The 12,622-nt window shown below is 44.4% G+C and overlaps 1 protein-coding gene across 1 annotated transcript; it reads right to left on the reverse strand.

Moving 5' to 3' along the window:
• Window positions 1-11,012: 11,012 nt before the first annotated feature.
• On the reverse strand, window positions 11,013-12,074 carry LOC119366259 (ethylene-responsive transcription factor 7-like). The gene has a single exon (XM_037631956.1). It carries the CDS (start codon window positions 11,810-11,812, stop codon window positions 11,231-11,233), a length of 582 nt encoding a protein of 193 aa, XP_037487853.1. The 5' UTR covers window positions 11,813-12,074; the 3' UTR covers window positions 11,013-11,230.
• Window positions 12,075-12,622: the final 548 nt, after the last annotated feature.

Here is a 12,622-nt window from a genome sequence, read left to right on the forward strand (position 1 = left end):
TAAATTCAAAAAATGTTCGGAATTTAGAAAAAGTTCCTGTTTTTTCAAGATTTGTTCACCAGTTCAAAAAATGTTGATGTTTTTAAATATTTATGTTCAAAAAATGTCCGTGCTTTAATATATTGTTCATGCTTCCAAATTTGTTCTCTGTTTTAAAATTTGTTCTCAAGATTCAAAAAATGTTCATGCTTTAAGAAATTGTCCAAATTTGTTCTTCGTTTCAAAATTTGTTCTCAAGATTCAAAAAATGTTCATACTTTTAGAAAAAAATTATGTTCTAATTTTGTTCTCAATTTCAAAATTTTGTTCTCTAAATTCAGAAAATGTTCGGAATTTATAAAATTTTCCTGTTTTTTCAAGATTTGTTCACCAGTTCAAAAAATGTTTATGTTTTTAAAACAAATCACTATTCAGAAAATTGTTCACATTTTCTAAGGACATTTTTATTTTTATAAAAAATTGATCATAATTTTAATTAATGTTCCTCCTGGTTTTCAATATTTGTCCACAACTTCAAAGTTGTTCCTGTTTTTCAAATTTGGTTAAAAAATCGAAAAATTGCTAAAACTTTTTCAAAACTCGTTTGTGTTCTGTAGAAAACGTTCATACTTTTCAAATAATATATTCAGAATTTACAACAAATGATAGGAAAAAGGAAAAATAATCCGATTCCTTAGAGATGATAGGTCTAAAGGAGTCGCATTGCACTTTCACCAGCGTACAGAGTCTGGCGTAGTGGCTTGCTAGGCATGTCTATATTCTCGCGGTCGCGGTTCGAATCCTTGCTGAAGCGCTCTGTTTCAAATCATTTATTTTTTACACTGCTCGCTGCCTTCCTGGGCCAGCCCAGTCGAGGGACTGCCATATGCGAAGCCTGGACATTCTGCCGCATAATGCGGCAGATAGGAAGTCCCTGGCAAAAGGCAGTCATAGGCACGCCCATGCCATCCAAGCAAAAGCTTGCACGCTAAGAAGGTAAAAGGGCCGGCACATGTAAGAGAGGGTTTTTCCGGTTAGACAAGTTTCGAAAAAGATTTTGGTTTTTCTGTTTTTTTCTTGTGTGTGTCTACATGTTTTATGGGGTTTCTTTCATTTTTATTCTATCCTTTTACCTTGTTTATTGTACTTTTTTACATGTTTTAATTCACAACCATTATCTAAATCACAAATATATTTTTACTCTTGAAAAATTGTTTTGACATTTGGGGAAATTTAAAATCCTTGAACTTTTTTAATTCATGAATTTTTCTAGAACTTTTTTGAGTATTTCTGAACACTCACAAAAAAATTCATGAATATTTTAACATCTTTTAGAACTCATGAACATTCTTAGCTATTTTTAACTTCTTTTAAATTGTAATTATATTTTTATACCATGAATATGATTTAAAATTCACAAAAGAATATAAAATTTATGAGCATTTTCTAAATTTATGATGTTTATTAAGTTTTATGAATAACTTATCATATTCATAAAATATTTTTATGAATTTATGGACATTTTACAAATTCTTAAACATTTTTTAAATATTTCAATATTTTTTGAAATTTAGAAAGGTTGAAAAACATGATGTGGTCCTCCTAGCGAGCTTGGTGGGATTTTTTTCAAGACAAACTCCGAAGCTTTTTATTCAATCGCCACAATGTTTACAGGGACAAAACCAAGTTCTGTGGACTGACCTGACCGAACATGGCGGCCAGCCCCTAGGGATAATGCATGCTTCGCGAGTTTATTGGCCTCGACGTTCGAGCTCTTAAATTCATGACTAATTACACATAGTAAATAAAGATTTCCGATGTATGATTTCATGTATGATCACCACGTAGGTCGCTGAATTGTTGTTATGAATGTCCTCCACCACCACTTTGCAGTCTGAAGCCACATGAATACTATGGTCATACAGGCCATATGCTAAAGATAGAGCCTCTCTGACAGCTGAAGATTGGAGTGTTGCTGGATCAGAAATAGTTGGAAACACTATTGCTGATGCACCAAGGAACGTACCATCTTGATCCCTACAGATGGTGCCCATGGGCCGCACGATCCTCCTCTCCTCACAGAGGTATCAACATTTATCTTCACTAGCCCTGCTGGTGGCGGAATCCACTGAGTCGGCCTGCTTGAAGATGAAACAAGTGCTGGTGTCGGCGATGTAGTCTATATGGCTCGCATCTCGTTCAGATAGGATTGCACAAAACTATGAACAACGAAAGGACTCTGGAAGATATGTTCATACATAGCTTTCTGTCAAGCTCCCCACAACGCCAAAAGTATGACCACAAAGGTGATGAACACATCATGTGGGAGTGAATTATGCATCGCAAACAACCACCGTTTTGCATTGTCATCAACATTTGCACTCAAGTGCTCAATAATTGCATCCGATGAAAGAGCCCGCGTGGCAAGCTTGGTGAATTACTACAACACCCTAACCAGAGGGGAAAAAGAGTTTGGACTGGGAATAAGGGAGATGGGCCGGCCAACCCGCACAACAAGGTACACGCATCCTAGCTCGCATGTATCAAGGACCAGCTAATTAGAGGGTTCCCTCTAGGGGCAAGCAAGAGATCAATTTACGTAGGCTGGAAGCACGTCAATTGATGCAGGCAACCATCGTCATGTGTCATGCGCTAGACGCTTCAACGGGATTTTGGTTTTTTCTACACGCATTTTTGGGATTTGTTTCTTTTTGTGGCTTTTGCTTGGTCTTCCCTAGGTTTTGGTCGATTTTTTTTGGGAAGCAGTATTTGTTCGCGAGAAGCACAACTATACTTTTCGGAAAGGAAAAGCACAACCATGCTTGCTTACGAAAAGGTAATAGCACAATTGTACTTTCTCAAAAAGGGAAAAATGAGAGCCCGTGCTTCCACGAGAAGCACAAATCAGCTTTCGAAAAAGGGAAAATCATAACTCTTCTTCGGCGAGAACTATAGTTTATGCTTCCACGAGATGCAAAGCTCTGCTTCTCGAAAAGGAAACAAAACAATTGTGCTTGCCCCAAAAGGAAAACCACAGTATGTAGCACAATTGTGCTTTTGGTTCCTATTCTTTTTGTCTTTTTTCCAATTTCTATTTTTTTCGTGATTTTTTCTCGAAGCCTACTAGCATGGGACCTAGTTTAAAGATTTAGGCGCAAGAAATCTAACGGTGAAGACGTTTTGTGATTTGGACGCACGATTCAAGAGATAAATTATTTTGTAAAAACGAATCTATGGAAACAAAATTCGCCAATTACGACTACCAGAAAAGATATGTGTCCTCTACAAGGGGTGCCCTCTAACAAATGATCTTGATGTATTTGAGGCGGATCCTATTTCATGCTAGGCCACTGGATAGCAACTTACCACGTACCGAACGCCAATTCCTCTTTTTCTTGCCAATCCACTTTCTCGCTCCGGTGCGCATCGGGCGAAGCCGCAGTGCGACAATTTCCTTTTGGAGACTGCCCATCCAATTTTCTTTTTTATCTTTGTTTTTTCTTGTCATTTTTTCTTAGTTTTTTTTCTATTTTTGAAATATGGGAACTGTTTGCATAGGTCGTGGATTTTAAAATTTTGGGAACGTTCCTCAAATCCTTAAACATTTTTTTGAATTCAGAATTTTTTTTCAAATTCATGAATATTTTTTGAGACCGTGAACATTTTTTGAAATATGGGAACAAGTCTTGAAATTTGAGACATTTATAAAATTATGTGATTTTTTAAATCCAGAATTTTTTTAAATATAGGGAAAACTTCATATCGAATATTTTATCAAAACTGTGAAGTATTTTTGGAATCTAAAAATTTCAGATTCATGTAAACGTTTTTCAAATACGTGAGCAATTTTTTTAATTTGGAGTACCTTTTCACATTTGTGAATATTTTTTAAAATTCTGGCAAAAAGTAAATCCGACAATATTTTAAAAAATCATGAGTAATTTTTGAAATTTGGTAACATTTATTGAAATATGTAACATAACATTGTTTCTCAAATTTACTAACACTTTTCTGGAATTTGAAACATTCTAAATAAATCATGAACATTTCTTGTTTGAAATCCAAGAACATTTTTGCTTTAGGCGCTCGCGTTCGTATTATTTGGTTTGATTGCATATGGAGAACATGCATATGCTTTGGAAGGAACACGAACCAAAAAAGAAAATTACAATGAAGACCGAAGGGTTCTCTAAGCTTGACACCAACGTCCATCACCTTTCTACGGCATAACCACAGCAGCCACGAAAGGAAAAATGACGGATCACCTCCTCACCCGAGCTCGACGTGGTTCCATCACTGATATGCACCTTTGCAGATCTCTAAGGTGATTCACCAAAGGCGAGACCATTATCGTTGAAGAATCAGACCGGGGCAACACCCCGAAAACACCATCAAACTCCAGATCTGGCATCCCTTCACAACTAAGGTAGTCATCCATGAACCACAAACCTAGCACATGATCCCCCATCGGCAAAATGTTGGGCCCATATGTATTAATAATGTTACTGACCGTAGCGGTGCAGTGTTGGCAAAGAGGAATCCTCAGTCCAGTTTGAATACAAAAGAAACCCCTGTAATTTAAAAAGCAATACAGAAGAAACATCAGGGAGGGACCAAGCAAAGGAAAGATGAATGAACCACTCGGATGAAGGCTAGAACATCTCAAACCCCACCACTAAACAATTTAGTGATCATATTTGAGGTATTTCTTCCTCGCAATTCACAATGGTTCTGCAAATGTTCTCCGGTTACACTTGCACGCAAGATGTCCATAAAGTTGCATCCAATTGGGCGAGGAAAAATCAACTCTTGAGACTGCAAATTTTGGCCCATCAAATTTGGGAACATTTTCAAATTTATGAAAAGATTATTTTAAACACGGGAACATTTCAAATGCGTGAACAATTTTGAGATTCTAGAATATAAAATCAAATACATGAACTAATTTTGAAATCTGAGAACATTTTTTCAAATTCATAAAGAACTTTTGAAACCTGAGAATATTTTGCAAATTTGCGAGCATTTTCTGAAATTTGGAACCTTTTTTCATGCATAAATAATTTTTGAAATCCAAGAAAATTTATCAAATTAGTGAACATTTTTTAAATTTTATACTCGCATTGATCCATATTAATGATCGCTAATTTCTTACAACTCCATATTAATTATTGCTGATTTAGTTCAAATTTGTATTAAATCGGTGACAATTAATATGAATCGAAGGAAGTAACTTTTTTTATATTTATAACTTTCTTTGAATGCGAAAACATTTCAAAAGAAGCAAAAAAAAGTAACCACAAAAATAAACCAAAAGAAAAGAAACAAGGGAACCCAGCGACGCATATAGGCCGGCCGAGAGTTAGCGCCGGGGGGGGGGGGGTGTGGGCTGCCATTTCCTCTCTATTTCGCGCATACGTCAGGGACTATGAGGTCCTGTGTATTCCAATTGCAGTGAACTCCCTCTGTAAATATAGGGAGGGCATCTCCAACGGCAACCCATAAATTTTACCTCACATCCGTTCGCGGGGAAGAGGGACTAGTTCACGGACACGAATGCGGAAAGACGACATTCAACCCTAGCCACATACATCCGGCTTGTTTTTTTCAAGACTGCACGATCAAATAGCCACATGCAAAGGATACAAACATTCAAATAGTCGCATGCAGCACTAGTTCAACTATTACATCCCAACATTGTTTTCCCCTTTCATCGCCAATTGATACTAATTCAGATTTTCCTTCAGCTGCTCGTGAGTTAGTCGATGCCAAATTTGTTGATGAATTTGAATAAACTCTTTAAATGTCGTTGGATTCTGGTCCAGAAGTTGGATACGATCACCCATGTTCCCAAATTCCAGAGTTGCGGCTGCATCATCACCTTCAACCTCGAAGATCATGTTGTGCATGATCACACAACATGTCAATGCCTCTCACAAGGTTTCCGGATGTCATTGTTTAGCAGGTCCACGAACAACTGCAAAATGGACCTACAGACCTCCAAATGCCCTCTCGACATGCTTTCCAGCTCCTTCTTGTCTTTGGGCGGAGTGAGCCTTTTCGGACCAACTCAGTTTGAGATGGTGCTGACAAAGGTAGCCCACGGAGGATAGATAGCGTCAACCAGATAGTAGTTCATGTTGTACTCATGTCCATTGACAGTATAGTGGCAAGGAGGAGCTTTCCTTCAATCAGCCTTGCGAACAACGGTGATCGTTGCAGCATATTGATGTCATTGTGAGACCCAGGCATGCCAAATCTAAAGTTCCTGTGATGCAACTGGTTCAAAAGTGTTGGTAGGCTTCTTAACATGACCCTGATATTGCCCTTGTAAAGCCATCGGACAGTTCTTTCATTTTCAATGCATGCAGTCAAGAGATTCAAGCAAACCTGGCCACCCTCTTGCTTCTGAGATTGCCGGGAGCCTCTCGGTGTCTGCCATAGTTAGTTCTCTTGGGTATTAAGGTTCGAACACCTCGACCACGACAGTTGCAGACCTAACCATGGCATCTCCGCATGTGCTTTCAGACATCCATAGGTACTCGCCCAACGAATCGGCGGCCGTGCCATATGCAGGCATCCGGAGTGCAATATTGCACTTTTGGTAACCAGAGAAGCCAACCGTTCCCACAGTGTCCTTCTTCAGGATAAAATAGTCATCGTAGGACCGGACGCCATGGTACAAACGATTGAAGACAGTCTTCCCATCCGAAAACGTCGGTGAAAATGGTCATCGAATAGTGCATCAGGGGCAAAGTAGTCGGCCATCAGTGTCAAATGGTCGCGCGCCCTGTTGCGGATGAGCACTCGATGACCCTTGATCGAGCCCTTGAAATTGAGAATATGCTCCTCCGTACACTCCGCCTCTTCAAGGACCGCCTGCATCATCGCAGTATCATCGGAGTGCTCCTCCTCGTCCGATGAGCCGTCGAACAACTCAATATGCGGCTCGTATATGTACTCCAAATCGAAATCCATCATTGCTCGAAAGAAGAAGGGACAATCTTTTTTTTTGGAGACATAGTAGAAGGGACAATCGATCTGTCTGGTAACGTAGCACGTAGCCCACAAAGCCCATTTAGCTGATGGCTCGCTACTATATGCTTCGGCCCCTACTAATTCCTGTAGCCGGCTGTCAGCTCCCACCGTCCCAGTACGCAGCAGTACGCGCACGGCGCACGCCTCTCTTGCGCGATTCGCCTCCTCGTCAGTCACATCGATCCTCAAATCCTATGCACACCTACCGCTGCTATCCGGCGAGCCCTCAGCCCTCTTGGGCAACTTGACGCTATTTTGGTTCCCTAAGGGCATGAGCAATGGAAGCACTGGTATGGTGATGCCACATCCTTCACATCGATGTAAAATTCTAAGGCTATTATTTTTTATTTTACGTCACCCAATGGAGGCAACTATAGATGGGCCCCATCTCAGTGAGCCTCACTATTTGCTACCCATCTTCTTCCTCCCACGGCGTTCCTCTTTCTCTTCTCCTTTTCCTCTCTCTCTCCTTCTTTTCCCTTACTTTTTACATGGAGCGCCGGCTCTTCTGCAAGAGCCCATTTGCTCTACAAGGCACCTACTTTTATTTCAGCATGGCATCCGAACCGACGTGGACTATGTGGCACTAGGTTTGAGGCAGCCCGTTGGCCATGCCCTAATGTCGGCCGGCCAGCCGCGTCGGCCTAATCTGTAGTCCTACAATCCTTGATTGTCCACTGACACACATCTATATAATACCAGTGGTTAGGGCTCGTCATTGCGGGCCGCTTGAGAGGAAGCTATGCATACCTCACTGTCATGTTAAATTTTTTAAAAAAAATATTCTTGCATCACGTGGACATCACATCCATCTTAAAAGAAAAAAAAAATCCTAGAAAAACTTTTCTTGGAAAAAGGTCTCCCTACTATTTTAAAAACTTTTCTTGCATCACGTGCTCTCGTTCGGCTCGGCTGGCCGGTGGGTGGCATGGGAGCCGTGAGGGGGAGGTAGGGGTGCCTCCCGGACTCGTCGTCGTCGGGATTTAGAGATGCCAGCGGCGTCTTGGGTGGCTACAGCATGGCTGGCCGCCGGCGTTTCCCCTGCTCAGATCTAGCTGCCGGCCGCTCCTGCCAAAGGAGCTTGTTTGGGGTGGAAAGAGGGGTCTTTGCTGCCCCTTCACCGTTTGACGATGTCGGTGTGCGGCGGCGGCGGTTGAGTGGTGGTCTCGGATGCCGGGGTGGCGACCTCGGTGGTGGGAGACGCGATGCTCGTGGGCGGAGCTCGCGGCTCGGATGTTGGCCGGTTACCATGGTCGTGCGGGCGGCGTGGTAACTTGGGTACGATGGTCGGTGGCGGTGGTTCTGCAGCATGCTTGCGGTACTCCGTCTCGGAGGCGAAGAGGGCTTACCGGGTGAAAACCCTCTCTGGCTCTGCTAGGTCGGCGGCGGTGGCGCCTACGGGCGTCGTCTTCTTCTTGAAGGTGTCGCCGTGGTTCCTCTTCTTCCTCCGTGTTGCTCCGGGGAAACCTCGATCCGTTGATCGGGCGGCGGTGGTACTTAGGTGCCATGACCTTGTTGAAGGCTCCGCCTTGGAGTAATTGGTTCGTCGTGCACGGCTTCGGCTCTTCGCTGTGATTCGTTCACGGTTGAGGCCTCCGGCGACTTCAAGCGGGGCTCTCTCTTCCTTCCTGTAGAGGGCTTGGAGTTCTGTGGGGCGATGTAGCTGTTCTCAACATTCTTGTATCTTGCCCTGTGTGTGTTGGTGTGGAGTTGTATGAGGTTGGTCGTAACTGCATCTTTGCTTTATATATAAAGCGGGGCTAAAGCCTTTTTCGGTAAAAACTTAAAAAAAATCTCACCGTGACCAACCAGCATGTGCCACATGGCGTAGTTGGTTGTCCGCCATTCGAGCGCCTCTTAATGGGTTAATTAAAATTGAAAATTTGAATTTATCTCCTTGATTCATCTAGGCTAGAAGATTATAGCTAGAATTCTATTTAAGAGGACATCAGACACTGATCCAATGGCAAGGACTACCCAAATAATTTTATGTATCAAACGTTGGTGCTACTACTCTAGCACAAATAAATTTAGATGAACTTCCTACAGATTCATCTAATCGAAAAAGAATATCACAATAGACTAAGACTCCTAAGAAGCTAAATGAGGTCAAACGAAAATATTTTAATTAGACAACCTCACAGGCAAAGCAGACTTTAAATATCTTTTGTTTCTTTTAACTTGGAGAATTTTCGAAACAACTGAGTTTTATCCTGATGATTTGATTCAACACAATTGATCTATTGAAGAAGATTAAAGGTTGAGAAGGGAAATCGTAACATGTGAGCCTCACATCACTTTATCTCTTTTGCTTAATGGCATTTACTTTATGTATTATTTGTTTTGTACTTCCTCCATTTTTATATATAAGGCCACTTTATTTTACTTTTTTGCAAAAAATGGTATTTATTTTATATACAAGGTCACTTTGTTTTTCATGTCAAACTTTGACTTACAATTTTGGTCAGTAAAGTATGGGTTATACTATGCTATAAAAATATACTATCAAAAAGTTCTTTGAAATGTGGATCCAATGGCATACTTTTTATGACATTTTTTTGAATCACATTGTGTTGGTAAAATTAATGGTGAAAGTTAGACATAAAAATATGAAGCGGCATTGTATTAGTAGATGGAGGGTGTACAGTTGTTGTGAAAAAAATTTGTTTCCTTCGTTTATTGTTTTCAGGAAGTTACAAATAAAAAGCTCCCATTATTTTCTACTGAATATGTAAACAAGTGTTTTTTTAAGCTTAACCAGTGTCCGGGAATGAAAATCTTTTTTTCCAATGATTCATTGCATATTTTCATTCTTTACATTGCCCTCAAATGTTATTTATAATCTTTGCAGTTGTGGGCAACGGTTGACACCAGTGCCTATTTTTTCTAGCTTCGTCCCTGATGGTGAACTACCCTAAAGCTCCCTCACTTTTGTCTCCGGTTTACGAAAGAAATGACGTCCGGACCACTTCGTGGACCGATACAATCCCACGTTGAATGGTTTCCGCTGTCTGGACGGATGCGGGCAGTTCGCGTGCCCATCTTAGAGATGCCCTTACGACCTTATTTGTTTGAGTTTTGAGAGCTTGCGTTTTTCTTCTTCTAAAAGACACATGAGAGTATAGAAACAGAGGGAGCTATGATCCGTGTTCTCTGTCTCTCGTATAAAAACTTGCATATGCTTTGGCAGCTTGCATTCCTATTTATTGGTTTGAATCTAGAGAACTCGCATATGCTTTGAAAGCTTGCGTATGCAATCCAGTTATTTTGGTAATATTTGTTTCAAACCGGTATTCAAATTGGTGGCCCCGTAGGTATTAATCTCGTTACTGACCGTAGCAGTGTAATGTTGGCAAAAAGGAATCTTCAGTCCAGTTTGAATATCAGCTACGGCAATGGCTTCATTTTTGTTTAGCCATCTTGAAAGTCCAGTCCGCAAAGCTGCATATCAGCGATGAAGCATTTGTTTAGCCATCTTGAAAGTCCAGTCCGCAAAGCTGCATATCAGCGATGAAGCAGCGTCGAGCTCGAATGAAAAGGTGACACAAAGCTACATATCAGTGATGGAGCAGCATCGAGCTCGGATGAGGAGGTGATCTGTCATTCTTTTCTTCGATGGCTGCTGTGGTAGTACCGGAGGCAAATGACGGACGTTGGTGTCAAGCTATTTTCAGTTTTGTCATGTCGGTCACTACGTGATATCTACTTTGATCTTTACCATATGAATGAGACACCATGTAATAAAAAGCCAGTTTGAATACAGAATAAACTTCTGCCAAAATAAAAACAGAAGAAAAACTAGGGAGGGAAGTGGGCAAAGAAAACAATGAATAAACCACTCGGCCGAAGTAGAACATCTCAAACCCCACCACTAAACAATTTAGCGGTCGTATTCGAAGCATTTCTTGCCCGCAATTCGCAAAGTTGCTGCAAATGCTCTCCGGTTACACTTGCACGCAAGATGTCCATAAAGTTGCATCCAAGTGGGCGAGCAAAAATCAACTCTTGAGACCGCAAAAAATTGGCCCCAAATCTCCAACAATCAATCAACCGCAATTCTTATCGCGTAAAGAATAGTAGTGGTGGTGGTACAATCAACTCTTGCACACATCATCTGTCTAATCTAATCAGGAGGTAAAAGAATAGAAGAAAAATGAAAAATCGCTAGCTTTGGTGCACAGCTCGTCCGGCGATCCGGGTCCGGTGGATCCTCTTCCTAGAAGAGCCGCAGCTCGGTGCATAGCTCGTCCGACGGCGGCGGGAGGTTGAGGTCGAACACGAAGGGCGCGCGAGGCCGGACGGCGGCCGAGGCGGCCTCGTCGCCGGCGTCGTCCACGACGGAGGCCGAGGAGGCGCAGTCGCTCTGGCATCCGGCGTCGCCGCCCGGGCGCTTCGCCAGGGGCGCTGCCGGCGCCGGCGCGCGCGGCACGGCGCGGGGCCCGTTCGCGGCCCTCGGCCCGCTGTAGGACTCGACGGTGGAGCTGGCGCTGCAGGCGGGGCCGGGGGAAGCCGGTCGAGACGGACGCGGCAGCGCGGGGAGCGCGGGGAAGGAGACAAGGTCCTGGGGGAAGTTGGTGGTGGCGAGCGGGCCGCGGAGGGTGCGCGCGGCGACGTCGTAGGCCCGCGCGGCTGCCTCGGCGGAGTCGTAGGTGCCGAGCCAGACCCGCGCCCGCTTGGCCGGGTCCCGGATCTCCGCCGCGAACCGGCCCCACGGCCGCTTCCGCACCCCCCTGTACCGCGGCGCCACGGCCAGTCCCACAGCCGCCGCCGCGTCGCACACGGTGCTGCCGTTCCTCATAGTAGTAGAACGCCGGCCGGCTGAGGCTTCAATCCTTCAGCTCCTTCCGCGTGGTGACTGTCTCGGCCTGGCTACCAGCAGAGGGGCTGAACCGCGCGTGGTCTTGTCAGGCCGCCGGCGCCTGTGATTCTGGAGCTTCAAACAGCCTTGATTCTTTGGCGCTGGGTAGAGGGAGCTGAGCCGCGGTGTCGGAGCTGAGAGGCGGCGGGAAGAAGGCGGCGCGGTGGGGTGGGCTGTGATGGTGTGAAGGGGCGGGGGAGGGGGGGTAGAAGAAGGGGGGCGGAGGCGCGTGCGGGTGCGTGGTGGGGTGGGAGGCGACGCGCGGGGCGGGAGGGATAGCTCAGCGTTGGTGGGCGGCCGCTTCTTCCCACCTTCCGCACCCTTCGGCCTCACTCTCCTCCCAGACGAGACCGGTCTTCGCCGAGTTTACTTTGTTCTCCCGCGTCGGCAGCAGGGATAACACGTTTCGCTTGTGCCGCCGCTCCAGTGTGACGGACGACTACGCGTAGCTCGCCCGCCCGCTGTGGGTGCGCTGTCCGCGACGTGGAGCGCGCTCCGCCCGCACTAGACTACTCTAGATCGGATCGGATCGACTCCACAGGGCGGCAGACTGCGCGCCGAGATGCGGTGGTGTTCAAATCCAACCGCCCCGCGGTGCAGCGTGGGGAGTACGTGACGCTGGGTAGGCGGGGGTAGGGTTGGATTGGATCGGGTTGGATCGTATCCTCCGTGCGCCGTGCTGCGGCGGGCACGCAGACGCAGCCTCACTGTCACGGGCGACGCCTGACGAAATTCAAGTGTATTCAGCGG

This window comes from Triticum dicoccoides, chromosome 2B (assembly GCF_002162155.2).
Source record: "Triticum dicoccoides isolate Atlit2015 ecotype Zavitan chromosome 2B, WEW_v2.0, whole genome shotgun sequence".
NCBI lineage: Eukaryota > Viridiplantae > Streptophyta > Magnoliopsida > Poales > Poaceae > Triticum > Triticum dicoccoides.